Source organism: Neltuma alba, unplaced genomic scaffold (assembly GCF_004799145.2).
Source record: "Neltuma alba isolate B1F8T4 unplaced genomic scaffold, ASM479914v2 tig00013032_pilon, whole genome shotgun sequence".
Taxonomy (NCBI): Eukaryota; Viridiplantae; Streptophyta; class Magnoliopsida; order Fabales; family Fabaceae; genus Neltuma; species Neltuma alba.
In genome coordinates this window covers 328,060-343,312 of record NW_021637379.1, presented here as the reverse complement: position 1 = coordinate 343,312, position 15,253 = coordinate 328,060, and the positions used below count along the sequence as shown (strand labels likewise).

The following is a 15,253-nucleotide window of genomic DNA, read 5'->3' as shown; positions in this document are numbered from 1 at the left end:
TTAATTGAATGATGTCGATTTTTAATGTGAGTTGGAATTAGTCGTTGGATGAGAATGAGAGGTCGATGGAATCAGAAAGAATCTGATTCCAATAATGAAGTTTACTTTAATTTAATTCATGCACCAGTTAAGATGGTCCAGTACGCATTGGTCCAGTACGCATTTCTGGTGTGAAATGAGCGGTCCAATGTCGAAATCAAGTTTTCTTTTATTTTAAATTTCTGTGGCCTGAACAATTATCAACACAATATATATATATTATATATATATATATAATATATATATATATAAGTGCCATTCGAAACGTGGCCATTTTCAATCTCACAAATCGCTTATCATGATCACAAACCGACTCCTATCCGCGTCAGATACTCCTCCCATCCTTATGCTGTGCATCTCAGAAAAATATATATGTGGTGCTTATTATTAAAAAAAATTATAATAAACGGTGCTTATTATAAGTAAATGGTAATTACATTTTTGTTAATATTTTTTGGGAGAGTTATTATGAGATTCCAAGGATAATAATTAATGCGTAGATCAGTTGTAACACTTTTTCAGAAATAATACTGCTATTTAATAACAAAAAGTTAATGCACGAAAATAAAAGTGCCTGAACAAATGAGAATAGCATGAGAAAAAAAATGCAATATAAGAAATTTGATGAAATGAGGGCGATGTTTAAAATTATGTGTACGCCCTTCCTAATCTTAAAAATTAAGTCAAAATTAAGCCAATTTTTTTTCTAAATATCCCCATAGATACTCTTTTAACTATAATCAAGTAAGTGAGAGAGGGAGGATATAAGAAAGATGATTATAGTGTTTGAGGAAAAACAGTCATATTTCTTATAATTAACTAACTTACCTAACTTTTTTAATCTAATCAAATTAGTTAAATATATCTTATATTAAATATGAGTAATATTTAGGATTAGGAAGAGCGCACACATAATTAAATATAAAAACATCAAATCGCTTAACCCATTATTATCAGCAGGGCGTGATCCATGTGTAAAGGGTGGGTCGCTGCCGCCCAAAAATCCAGACCCCTGTGTGAACACCTGATGCCAAATTCAACGACAAATCTTGTAAAACCCCCCCGGGGGCTGAAAAAACAAAAACAAAAACAGGAATTTTATTTCCTCAATAATAACATTACTGTTGAGGAAGCAAAATTATTTGATGTTCACAATACTACATTTAATACTTAACATAATAGCAAAATAACTAATTTAAAAATTTCAAGGAAAAAAATAATTTAAAAAACTATTTAAGTTGATTATTTATCATAAATATGTATTAGTCTTCATAAAATATCATTTTTTAGTGATATGCGTTGGATAATTAAAATTATCTCCCAGTATAACTCCTTTGCAATCAGTAAGAATGTTTTGAGGAAAAAAAAGGTAGATTGATGACTTACATGTAGGATCAAATATAACTTCAGGCCACTATGTCGACACTTTTTTCTTTTTCTTTTTTTTTTCCTTTTTGTTTGTTGCCATTCGCTACGTGGACGCTTAAGCGTAGTTGGGCGATATAGGGTGAAGAAATTAAATTAGTTTGCAGCCGTACATATCAGGTTCGATATTTGGAAAATGAGCTGCCAAGAGAGTGCTCAGTAACTGACTCGCTTTTTTATCTCGTGAAAGGATCGGCAGGGAGAGACGGAAAGGACATTTTAAGCAGTTGATCAATTATGAATATTAGTTTAGTCGCTGACAGGGTATGATATTATGCCACAGTTCATATGATCAGTCTGATTGGTGGGATAAAACGTGAAATGTTTATTGTGGTAAAAATATGACTACATATAGAATTTATATCTTAAAATTATACTCTGCCAATTCTTCTATTGTCTGTCTTTGACTTCTTGTCTATTTATAAAACTTATTTCAGAAGCCCTCCACAATCTTTAATACAAGCTGTTATAAAATGCCTGAATCACTTATCAAATATTTTCAAGGATGTCCTTTATAATTATAACCGACCGGGAAAAAGAAAAGAAAACATTAACTACTAACCAATTTTAATTATTTTTATCGATAGGTGCGACTAGTTAAAAAAAACCAACAAATAGGTGCAAAGAAAATATGAACTAGTTCTAATACTTATCATCAAAAGTTTTTTTACTAATATTATGTAAATAGTAAACAAATTAGCAAAATCCTATGCAACAAAAAATTATTTACTAAGATATTACATTTAAAATTGTTCATGTTAAGAATAAGTTTGAGATTGTGAGGAATTCGTTCATGTCAAGATGAAGTTTAGCTTGAGAAAAGTAATAGGATGATGTGGCAAGATGCAAAGCTAAACTTCATCTTGATATGAACAAGTTTCTCACAATTTCAAACTTGTTCTTAATATAAACAATTTTAAGTGTAATATTCTGATAAAACTGTGTAGGGTTTTGGTAATTATTTTTTTACTGTTTACAATATCTTAGTTAAAATGCTTATAATTAAATTTGAACAGTTTAAATTTAATATGAATAACTTAAGATTTAATTTTTATATTTTTTTTTTTAAATTTTTTCTTTTGATTGATACATGATTCAAAATAAATATAATAAAATCATAATTTTTTTAAAAAAATAATTTTTATTTAAAAATTATCAATAAAAATTTTAAATTTAAACTATCAAAACTGCCTTTAAATAACATAAATTTCATTAATGAGTCTCCTCTGCTATTGAAACTGATTCCAAGAAAACATAGGCAATCTTGTGAAAGTAAAATGGGAACAAAATTGGCCTGCAAGGGTTGGGTCCGACTGGTCGCAACGGGGGGCGCAAGGCGCGTTCTCCTACCGGGTCATGGGCTCGATTCCTGGCGAGGCACCCTGGGATTAGTCTGGCCGATACGCTGGGATACCCTGAGTTAGCGATAACATCCTACTCAAAAAAAAAAAATGGGAACAAAATTTCTTTGCTAGTGGCAGCCGAGTATTATTTCGTCACTGTGACTTGACAACACATAAGTACGAGATCGCAATTGGCCATGCCGTACTCATTTACTTCTTGTCCTTACTTGGTCCTTTCTCGGAAGCCGCCAGCTGGGACAGCGATGCAACAAGCTCGGGAGGAATCCAAGTAAACAAAAAACAAAAAAAAAGAAAAAAAGAAAAGAAACTCGGGAGAAATCATCCCTTGTCTGCCCCCCTCTAAGCGAAAATTGAAAAAAAAAAAGTTACTAAATATTGAATAAAAATGTTAAAATTTTTTTATTATCATTTATAAATTTAGTGTTATTAATATTAAATAAAAATATTGTTATTAAATCTGATTTAAAATTTAGTAATTTTTAGTTTTTTTTAGTCATTTTCATCTCTGTAAATCCGCTCTCCTTTTCCAACTCTCTAAGTCTAACCCTGTTGTTACTGTTTTAAATTTGGGAATTTATAAGTTTTAATTAAACTTTTTTAGTTGGTCTCAATATTTAATTCAATTTTTAATTTTACTCTTAATTATTTATTTTTTCCTATTTGTCATACTTTCTCCCATCACTTTCTCTATACATTTTTCTTATCCTTTTTCTTATTTATTACAAGAACATATTAAAAATAAAAGTATATTTTAAATATATTAATAATTTTAATTTATTTTAAATTATTTTTCATTATCCACAAATCATAAAAATATTTCTATAATTTTATTTTAAAATACATAAATAAATTTAAATTGAAAGGGAGTGGAGGAGACGTAGAGAAGAAGGGCACCGGGCGGAAGACGATTCCAACCTTGGAATGCTTTTTCAGGAGTCAAGAGAATTTAATTTAATTAATGCTCCGATGTATTAACCCCGATATCCTTGACCTCACCACGTGCCTCGCCTCTCTGCCGTTGGCCTATATGAAGATGCAAGATCTGATCAACATTTGTTTAATCGCCCTTCCTATTTCCTTAATCAATCCGAAGGTAAGGTCAAGGAAACAACAACAACGACAATAGCAATAATCAATCCAGAGATCTAAAGACGAAGCCTGTTTTACCCATACAAATTCTCTTTCCCAAATGCTTTGCTTTAGGCCGAAAAGGGACTTTAAATAAGAAACGCCTTTTATACTGTCACTGCACAAGCACTAATAAATTATCAAACACTTTGCATGATCTGCATACTTTTGAAGGCATAAGCATCAGATGTTTGAGATACGCAAGGCCGTAGACATTAACTTTTCACTTTTTTTTATTTTTTTCTAATTTTTAAGCTGGAAACAGAATACAATAATGAGGAAGGTGTTAGCCAGTAGCCAACACTCAACCACCAAACTAATCTCCACTCAGAAGCTGGTCAATTAGGCAGTGACCAACAATCTTACCTAATACTCAATCTGCAGAATAATAAAATTTTCACACAAGGGAAGACGCAGAGTGCGGCCTTATTGCTGGGGAACAATCAAGAAGCTTCCGTACATGATGGTCAATTAGGAATTGACCAACAGTTCTGAGCCAACACACATAATCTACAAACGAATTTTCACACGAGACAAGGGCCAATGTGGTCCTTGTCACTTGCATATGACCAAGGATCTTCCATGATGGTCAGCTCGACGTTGACCAACATTCCCCAGTGCTCTTCTTATCTTTCCATGAATTACAAGGTCTTCACTATACCCTCTTCATTCTTTACATGTCATTGACTGCTACAGAACCCCAGAAATCCCATAAATTCATGGTTGCGTATCATTCGAATGCTACTTTCAGCGCCAACCACGCCTGCCGAGAGAGGAAAAAAGGAGGGTCCATGTCAGTATAAGTTGAGACGTTTCAGAAATATGTGAGCAAGATGTTAGTTGGTTTGCAGTACCCATGGTTATAGCGCTGGCAACAATGACGCCAGAGAGAATGAATATGATAAGGGATGCCCTCCTAAGTATTGCTATCAATTTTCTCACCACGAATTGCCCCCAGAAGCCAGCCAAAATAGACACTGATATCAGGTATAACGCTGCAAAACATGTACAGAACAGAGGCCCAACTCCTCCATAAAAATTCAAATATTGGACTTTAATTTGGAACAAAAATTAACATACATCAGGACGTGTCCATGTGCATTTAGTAACAGCTGTGAGATTAGGGATGAAACTTTAATCCATTGTCCTTCTTAAGACCAAGTAGAGTTGAGAATTGAATGCAAATTACCGTAGGGAATGGGGAACCTCTTGAGAAGGTAAATTCCACCACCGACAAAGATGAAGAGAACATCATGACAAACGTTGCTGTTGCACTCGCAACCTGTGATACAGATACCATATAAGCCTCAGTTAATCATTTAAAAGCTTGAGAAGAGCTTGAAGGACATGTGATCGCCCTCTGTGTACCTGGGGGATGACGCCAATCTCAAGAAGAAGAGGGCCCAAAATGAAGCCACCTCCAGAACCAAGAAGGCCTCCCACGGTACCCCCTAAGATGCCACACAGTGCGCAGAACGCGAGGTTAAGAGCAGTCCATTCTATTGAAGCCTGACTCATGGATTCCGGGTTGCCTGTAGTTATCCTCTGTCTGTAATCCTTGTACAGCTTCACTGCTTCATACCCAAACACCACAAGTGCGATGGGAAACTGGAGTATCAAGAGAGAAAAAAAGTTATTGGTGATTTTGTCCCGACCAATACCCCACAACCTAACAAGTCAAATAGCACATGAGATGTGAATGTGTTCTGCCATCTAACCTGTAGGCAGAAAAGCACCCAGTACCATGCACTGCACGCCTTCACTTCATTCTGCACAATGGACCAATATCAAATACACACACACACATAAAAAGTTTTAGCCCAAATATGAAATTGAATAGTGTACGTGGAAATAACAGAGAGGCTTGCCTTGACGACTTGAAGCAACAGGAAAGAAACCCACACAATCATTAGCACCAAAATCCTTTTCCACCTAAGGTTGAAGCAGAGAATTTGCTGAAGGATTTAAGCGAAAAATGAGTCAAATGAGTGATAAGTTTGTGCCGCCTATAAATTAAGAAACAACAAAATTCAGAAGAGCGCACAGAACAATTACAGACCATGGGTGATTTCTCTTCTTTGGGTATTAACGGTTCATATTCCGTGTCGACTAGAACTGCATGGATTTCAAGAGATTCCGTCACAGATCAGAGAAAGCTATTAAAGGCGCATGGCAATCAGCAGCATACATCAGCCGGACACTGTGCAAAACAGTAATTATATGTGCAATAATTATAGCGCTTTTTCTCATTTTGCTTTTACTACAATGATTGGTTGGGTGAGACAATATTTTGTGGGGCTTTACAAAATAGATGCATTAAGCAAATCCGAAAATGAATCAGTGTCCAGCTGTCAGTTGAAGTACGGTTGTCTTACGTTCTCCACGAGAATTCACCATGGTCGCCTGTTGCTTGGCAATTTCTTTCTGCAGTGAGGGCAAAAGACCAAAAAAAAAAAAAAAGGAAACGAGGATGAGTTGCCGTCACTAAAGCCTCTGTCACATGTACATATAAATGCATGTACGTGTCTATGTACATGTGTGCATACAGACAAATGAAGAACTAAACTTGTTTAACAAAAATAGAAAATTGAAAAAAAAAAAAAAAAACACTGACCTTCAGAATAGTTTCTTCCTTCCACATCTCGATTCCCTTAAAGAAAGATCTGGATGAAGTTCCTGCGACCAAACAAAAATCGGGGGAAGAAAAAAAAAACGAAAAAGAATATTGGGTCAGCAGAGATTTTGAGGCAAAAAAGCCGTCCAATTCAATTCAAAGCATCTAAGGAGTTTGAGTAAGAACAAAATCGGCCAGACACCTATGAAGAGGATAATGATGAGAACAGTGATGAGCCAATAGGGGAAGACAACGCTGAGGGCGACGCCCACAGTGATTCCAAGCATAAGCATGGGCTGGAATATAAGGGCCAGATCATAGTCCAATATGGGAACTTCTTTCGTCGGATGTGGCACTCTCAGATTATACCAAACTGACGATGCCGATGCCCCCATTATCATACCTGCAGCAAACCCAGCGGCAAAATTAATTACAGCCCAAGGCACCAACTTGAAAAGTAGTGAGATGGTTAAAATCAGTCTAAAGGAAGTACGAAGTCTTCAATTTTTTCTTTAAAAAAAGGAAACAGAAACGTCGTCTCCGAGAAAATGGTGAGAAAAAGAAATTGGGGAATCGTGGGTTCGCCGTTTGTAGATTAAGTAGCATGTCAGCTTCAGCATTAGCAAAAGAGAAACATAAAACAGAATTACAGAGACACACGACAAGGAAGACTGAAAATTACATTTGGAGAGAGCAGCCGCCGATTTGGTGTCGAATCCAAGAAGCAGAGTGAGCATGGGAACGAAAATGCCTCCCCCGCCCACCCCGCCCACGGTTCCACATGCCGAGCCTAGGAATCCAATCAACGTCGCCAACGCAAGCCTCCAACTCGCCTTCAATTCCTGCACTCACAGGTTCGAATTAATCAACGCTATCCTGTATGCGTGTGTATGTATATATATAGTCTAGGAGTCTACATATAATAACCAGAATAATTATCTAGCTGCGAGGAGAGAAAGAGGGACATACGGGCCAAACTCGCTCGGTTTCGGATCCGTAGCGCGCATGGGATTGAAAGGAAAGGGGATTAGAGGAAGAAAGAGAAAAGGGTGATGGTTGATGGATGATGAGAAACGCAGATAGGATAGCAGCAGAGAAGGCGGAAAGAAGGTAGAAGACGAATCTTGTTGTGGCTATAGGCATGGCGACCAAGGAATGTGGCGAAGAATGAATGATTTACGGAGAATATAGAGGAGCTATCCCTTCGGCCCAAGTGATATTTAACGGCGACGAAGCTGCTTCTCTCACATGCATATCTCTCACAGGCTTACTGGTATAGTTTTATTTTTCACGGCCCTGGCCCCTCGTTGCCGCCTCGCCCAATTCTAAATCACCTGCACGCAACGTGTCCTTTTGTTGTTGGACAAATCAAACCCAATCACTCCACGGGCCATATTTGTTAATAAAGCAGAATTGTTAGTTTCCGAGTTTGTTTCTTTTGCGGCCAAAATGAGTATTTTTTTAATATGGACCTCCAATTTCACGAAGGGTTTGGTAGTGACTTTCCTTACAGTTTACACTTTTCTTTGGTCAGTCTATCTTTATTTTTTAATTCAGCAAGTTTTGTTTTCGATTTTCAGTCAGCTTTGGAGCCTGGAGTATCCTCCCAAGTCCTTTCTAAACTCGCTTCCCTCGTTTTTCCCCCAAACGAAATTGGTTTCCCCCGGCAACAAATTAATACAGAAAGAGTGTAGACGATTTCGTAAGGTCTTCGCGTCTTGTGGTCAAGTAAGTATAGTGGCTCCAGTGGAGTTTTATAACCCAAACGGTATTAAGAATATTTCTGAAATTTTTTTAAAAATATGAGTTTATGAGGTTAAACTTTGCATGAAAACATATAATGAATACATGAATTATAAGAGAGGGGGGAGAGAGAGAGAGAGAGAGAGAGAGAGCAGTGGCCCGCTTTGAAGCATATCCATTGCCTTTTCTCTTCTTGACGAATTCATGCCACGGTGTTGTGTCCTTTTCTCCAGGAAAATTTGTTTCGTCCCTCATTTATGTGCGCCATTTTCCCGTCTTTGGGCAGATTTTCGTTTGTTTTGTTTTTTTTTTTTTTGCCGGGATTCAACGCGGATTTCGTTTTAGCTTTTTTTTTTTCTGTTTTCTAGCATTATATTGTTTCCACTTCTAATTCAGGATGCAGGTGAAAGAAAACAAGAAAAAACTAACTCACCATTATACACACAGCCCTTGAAGTGGGAAGACTTGGAAACAAGTCAAGTGGTCATCTTACATAATACCTTAACTTATTTTTCTTTTAAAAAAAAAGAGAGAGAGGGGCTAGAAGTAGGATCTGGTAACATTAGAAACTGATTCATTATTACAGAATAATTGAAAATCAAATTTTCAACGCTCGCTTTAAATAATGAGAACGCCTATGACTCACATTAACCGTGAGTCGCCATTCTAATTTCTCTTTCAACTCAATTATATATGCTTAAGGGTATGTTTGGTTCAATAAGAGGAAGGGGGGGAGGGATTTTAATGGAGGGAAGGGGAGGGGAGGGGAGTGGAAGGATTTTAATATTATCTTGTTTGGATTTATAAAAAAAGAGGGGGAGGGGAGGGAAAAATATTTTAATATGAACAATTTTGCTCTTATTTTATTTAAGGCATGGGCATAATTGTCACAACATGACAAAATATAAACATAATGATTACAACATGACAAAATATAGGCATAATAGTCATAATATGACAAAATATTGCCTTTTCCCTCCAAATCCTCCCAATTTTGGAGGGGAGGTTGAGGAGGGGAGGGGAGGGGAAATTTTAAAAAATTTTCCCTCCCCTCCTAAAATTTGTGTGTTGCCAAACAAGGAGAAATGATTAAAATCCCTCCCCTTCCCTCCCTCCCTCCCTCCCAAATCCCTCATACCAAACACACCCTAAAAGACATCGTTCGCATTCTCAAATCACTTCCTATAAAAGAAAGATGTGAGACAATAGTTACCATTTCTATAGCAGCAGTGTCATTTGATAAAAAGGCAATGGCCAACAATTTACCGAGTGGAGAGAGAAAGTAGAGAGAAGTGCTCTCTCTTGGGTTGCGTGCACGTCTCTTTGCCGCCTCTGCGGTGAAGCGTTTTCTGAGAGTGAAACCTCCGTTGCCCACTGCGACGGAGGAAAAGAGAGAAGCTTAACAATCATTTCTTGTGGAGTGAGTCGAAATGGAGCAAGCAGTCAATGTACCTCTCACGAACAAGGGAATGCGAACGCCAAGTGTGGAAGATAACAAAACTAAGAAAAAAGTGAGAACTAATGAACATGATGAAGCCAAAGAAGATATGGATATGGAGGAGAACGTGGTGCCCACTTCAGAAGGCTACGCGAACGAGACTACAGTCCAAAAGCAACTTTTCCCAGACGATGATGTTGAGGCGATGGAAGACGACGCCTCCAAGATCCCACCTGAACCAGTTCATGCTAAGAATGCCCCTTCCTTCAAAGATAAACTCCTGGGAGGGCAGAATCACCCAGAAGAGGTAGCGCAGTCAAGAGAAGAGATCACCATTGAGGAAGATGATGTCACATTCAATCTGGAAGGCTCCATACCAGCAATTACGTTCTCCCAAAGAGTGAAAGACATCATGTCGAGTTGCATGAAGTTTGCCGTAATGGTCAAAATTCTCGGAAGATACATCAGGCAGGATATATTATATAATAAGATAGTCAAAATGTGGAGACCCACGGGCAACTTTAAACTCACAGAACTGGAGGGTGGCTGTTATATGGTCAAGTTCGATAATGGGATAGATTACCAGAATGCAATGCTAGGTGGACCTTGGGTGGTTCTGGGACACTACTGACGGTGCACCCGTGGGAGCTCTCACTATCGCCCCAGAACCTCGAAATCAGGCAATTTATGGATGGGTTAGGCTCCCTGGCCTCCCTTACCATTACTATCACAAGAATGTTCTCCGTGCGATTGGTGAAGTCATTGGCCAAGTGCTCAAGATAGATTACAACACGGTAGGGGTAGACAAAGCCCGGTTTGCGCGATTGGCTGTTAAGATTGATCTCATGAAGCCACTAGTTTCAAAGATCAAGCTGGATGGAGTTACTCAGATAGTAGAATATGAGGGCCTCCCAACAATTTGTTATCATTGTGGGAGATACGGCCATCTAGACACCTCATGTCCGCTCAAGCAAAATCAGCAAAAGACCAATGAATCAGCAGCTAGCTCGTCGGAGATGACGCATGAGCCAGACTACAGAGCTCCGACACCCTCACCCTCCACGGCGCGTGAGAAAGTGGTGCGTGACGATCAAGCCTTTGGCTCGTGGATGCAAGTACCATCTCGAGCCTGGCGCAATGGCAGAAACAGCAGAAAGCTACCTGACAACGTTGAACCCAGGAATGATATAGGGGGAAATAGGTTCAAAGTGCTGGATTCCTCGGATGAAGCAAGTGATCACCAAACTAGGAAAACAGATGAGATAACACGAGAAGACAATATTTTGGGTCAAGGGAATGTCAACACAGAGAGGAGGCAATGGAAGGAGAAAGCAGAAAAATCAGCGGTTTGGAAGGAAAAGACAACCACAAAGCGAACCACAGAGAAAGCACCAGTGAAGGTACAGGCAAGTAAAGAGACAATTTTTGATGCCCCATCCTACAAGGAAGCTCGCGTCCCAACAAGCCTTGATCCAGCCAAAAATACTGTCATCTCCCTGTCAGAATCACGGCCAGTCCTAGAACAAGTGCAACTTAGGCATTCTGGTTCTGGGCCATCGCACAGTGGGCCCATCGACCAGCAACGGGCTGGGAAGGAGAACTCATTCCCAAAGCCCCCTGACATAAGCCCATCTAAAGGGGGTTTTAAAATCCAGCAATCCGTGCAGATCAAGAGCCTCAAACCGAAGTGTAAGGATTCTATTGGGGCTCCATCCGAGAAATTAACTAAGGCCTTGGCAGAAGCTTTGGACCCTTCCACTGCTCCTGATGAGGACGCCCTTTTTGCTGAAGCGATTGACACAAACCTGGATGATGATACCGCCTCAGATCACTCCGAGATGGAGCACTAACTTTCCACCTCGCCTAAATGAATAAATCCTTCATGATATGGAATTGCCAAGGCGCTGGTTCGGCTAAGTTCCAGCGAACTCTGGGGTCGCTTCTCCAGGGATACAAGCCAAATGTAGTGGCTCTAGTTGAACCAAGAATTTCTGGTAAGAAAGCCGATTTAGCTATAAAGAAAACGGGCTACCCAAATTCTCATAGAATCGAAGCTGAGGGATTCTCAGGTGGAATATGGTTACTATGGAGGGATTGTGTAACAGTTGATGTCCTACAAAATCACCATCAGTTCATCCACACTCGGGTTAGCTCTGAGCCAGGGACCCCGCCAATCCTCTTTACCGCAGTTTATGGGAGTCCTCGCCCTATTCCACGTGAAAACTTATGGAGGCAGCTCCTTCAAATAGCAGAAGGAGTCCACAGTCCATGGATCCTTGCTGGGGACTTTAATGCCACTATTTCAATGAATGAACGCCGGGGTGGATCTCGGCATGCTCAGGCGGGTTGTAAGAGTTTCAAACAATTCATTAGTAAATCAGGCCTAATTGATCTTGGATATGTAGGGCCCAAGTTTACATGGCAAAGAGGGAACCTCATGGTAAGGCTAGATAGGGCCTTAAGTAATGGTTTATGGATCCAAGCCCAACCCAATACCCAGGTGCTGCACTTGCCTAAAATCCACAGCGATCATCGACCAGTCCTCATTAAACAAGTGAATATGGGCCAACAAACCAAGAGACCTTTTCGTTATCTGGCGTCCTGGGCCTCCCATGAAGGGTTCCATAGCCTTGTCTCAAATACATGGAGGAATGAACAAAGTCTGGCGAAGAATATAGAGAGCTTTACCAAAGTGGCCCATGCATGGAACATAGAAGTCTACGGTTCCATCGGCAAACGTAAGGCGGACTTAAGAAGGCGTATCACAGGTGTCCAAAAGGCTCTGGAAAGACAACCCTTTTCATGGTAGGACCTTGATCTGGAACGCTCACTTATCCATGACTATGAGAAAGTCTGCCAAGATGAAGAAAATTTATGGATGCAAAAGGCAAGATGCAAATGGATCCAAGATGGCGATCGAAACACCAGTTATTACCACACTAAAGCGCTGATGCGACGAAGGAGGAACCGAATTATAATGCTTCGCAACGAGGAGGGAGATTGGGAATCAGATCAAGAGCAGCTCTGCGTGATGGCCACGAATTATTTCAAAAACCTCTACGCTAATGCTCGAGCTCCGGCCTCGCCTAGTAATTACCCAGGTTCGTTCTCTTGTCTTTCCGAAGCAATGATTCTATCCCTTAGTTGTCCTATAACAAAAGCAGAAACTAAGTGTGCCCTTTTCGACATGCATCCCCTTAAATCGCCTGGAGCCGATGGCCTACACGCCTCCTTCTTCCAAACCCATTGGGAGATTGTGGGAGACTCCCTGTATAATGAGATATACTCAATCTTCGAAGGGGGGAGATAGATGTTGCTTTCAACCGAACTCAGATAGCCCTGATCCCAAAGGTAGATAATCCTCAAACTCTCAAAGACTTCCGGCCAATTAGCCTCTGTACGACAATCTACAAGCTGATAACAAAGATCATAGCTAATCGGCTTAAGCCAATTATGCCACATCTCACACTGCCCTTCCAGTCTAGCTTTATAAAAGGGAGAGCCATCACAGATAACATCATTATTGCCCAGGAAGTGATACATTCAATGAAGAAGAAAACGGGTAAAGTGGGCTGGATGGCAATCAAAGTGGACCTCGAAAAGGCTTTCGATAGACTTCACTGGGGATTCATTGAAGATACCTTAAAGGAAGCACGGTTTCCAATCAAGCTTCAAAGGCTTATTATGAAGTGCATATCCACCACCTCTATGCAGGTACTGTGGAATGGTAAAGCCTCTACATCCTTCTACCCCCAAAGAGGGATTCGTCAAGGAGACCCCTTGTCCCCTTATCTGTTTGTCTTGTGTATGGAACGCTTGTCTCAAAATATTTGCCAAGAAGTTGGCAGAGGAAGCTGGCAGCCAATACGGATGGGAAGAGGAGGCCCTGCTCTGTCTCATCTATTCTTCGCAGACGACTTGGTTCTGTTTAGTTCTACTGCCCCCTCACAAGTTTCCTTGATAAAACAAACTTTAGATCGCTTCTGCCAGTACTCAGGTCACAAAATAAGCACCGCCAAAACTTGCATCCATTTCTCCAAGAATGTCAGCCGTCATGTGGCCAATTCTATTTGCAGCTTGCTTAATTTCCAGAAAACTGATAACTTGGGAAAGTATCTAGGCGTTCCAATACTTCACCACAGAGTCACAAAGGACACCTATCATTACTTGGAAGAACGCGTTCACGCCAAGCTGTCAGGATGGAAAGCTAGAACTCTTTCCTTGGCCGGGAGAATCACACTTGCACAATCGGTTTTGAACACCATTCCCATGTACGCCATGCAGACCACAAGACTTCCAGCTAATACCTGCTCAAAACTGGAGAGCTTAACCCGAAACTTTGTTTGGGGAGATTCAGACCAACACAAGAGTGTACACCTAGTCAAATGGTCCCAGGTCTGTCAACCAAAGAACTGCGGGGGTTGTGGACTAAAGGATCTTCAAGGACAAAATTCGGCTTTTTTGATGAAGCTAGCCCATGGCCTTATTACTCAACCAGGCCTGCTTTGGGTTCAAGTCCTTAGACACAAGTACGCCTGGACAAACAGACCCGACCAACAAATGAGGAAGAAGAACACATCTCATCTCTGGCGTAACATAGCATCAATTATGGAGGAGATGAATTTGGGATTACAATGGAAAATTGGTGATGGAAACCGAATCAGATTCTGGTCAGATAACTGGGTTGGAGACCTAGGCCCACTAAAGAATCTATCCTTTTCTCTCTTGACAGAGAATGAATTGCAAAAACCACTTAGCCACTTCAGGACTTCCAACGGTGACTGGGACTGGCCTACTTTTGAGTCAATACTGCCTACCCCTGTCTTAGTCCAGATCCGGAGCACAAGACCCCCAGGCCAAGAAGACATTCCTGATAGCCTTTTCTGGAGTCTTGATGGCAAAGGGAGGTTCACGATCAAGTCGGCCTACAAGCTGGTCATGGAACCAACATGGGAAGTGGAACAGATGCGTTGGAATCTCGCTTGGAAATGGACGGGGCCTCAAAGAGTTAAATCCTTCCTCTGGCTTGTCTTAAGTAACAAACTACTGACTAATGTGGAACGAGCCCGTAGACACATGACAGCTGACAGCAGGTGCGAGTTATGTGGCCATGGACCAGAAGATATCAACCATGTCCTTCGGCAATGTGTACATGCTTTTGAATGTTGGAATCTTATTGTACCGGAAAATCGCCTGTCACAATTCATGTCCAGGCCTTTCGAGAAATGGATGCAGGACAACCTTAGCGTAAGCAGCTCTGGCGCAACTTGGAGCATCGTCTTTGGTCTACTATGCTGGAAACTATGGACAGTTAGGAATCGAAAACTTTTCAACCAGGAGAACTTCCTTGCTCACCGTGTTGTGAATGAAGTCATAGCACTCACTGATTACATAGCTAAGGCTTCAGAAACAACGCCTAGTAGTACTTGATGTTTCGGTTCTTTCTGTTGTTTAATTTGTTCCTCTTGTAAGCTGTTGTAAATATTCTTTTTCCAATATATT

The 15,253-nt window shown here is 40.3% G+C and overlaps 1 protein-coding gene and 1 pseudogene across 1 annotated transcript; one reads left to right on the top strand and one right to left on the bottom strand.

The window, feature by feature from the left end:
- Nucleotides 1–4,165: 4,165 nt before the first annotated feature.
- Nucleotides 4,166–7,847, bottom strand: LOC114733840 (sulfite exporter TauE/SafE family protein 4-like; annotated as a pseudogene).
- Nucleotides 7,848–11,618: 3,771 nt separating this feature from the next.
- On the top strand, nucleotides 11,619–12,560 carry LOC114733838 (uncharacterized). Its single transcript, XM_028921339.1, has one exon. The coding sequence runs from the start codon at nucleotides 11,619–11,621 to the stop codon at nucleotides 12,558–12,560; it is 942 nt and encodes a 313-aa protein (XP_028777172.1).
- Nucleotides 12,561–15,253: the final 2,693 nt, after the last annotated feature.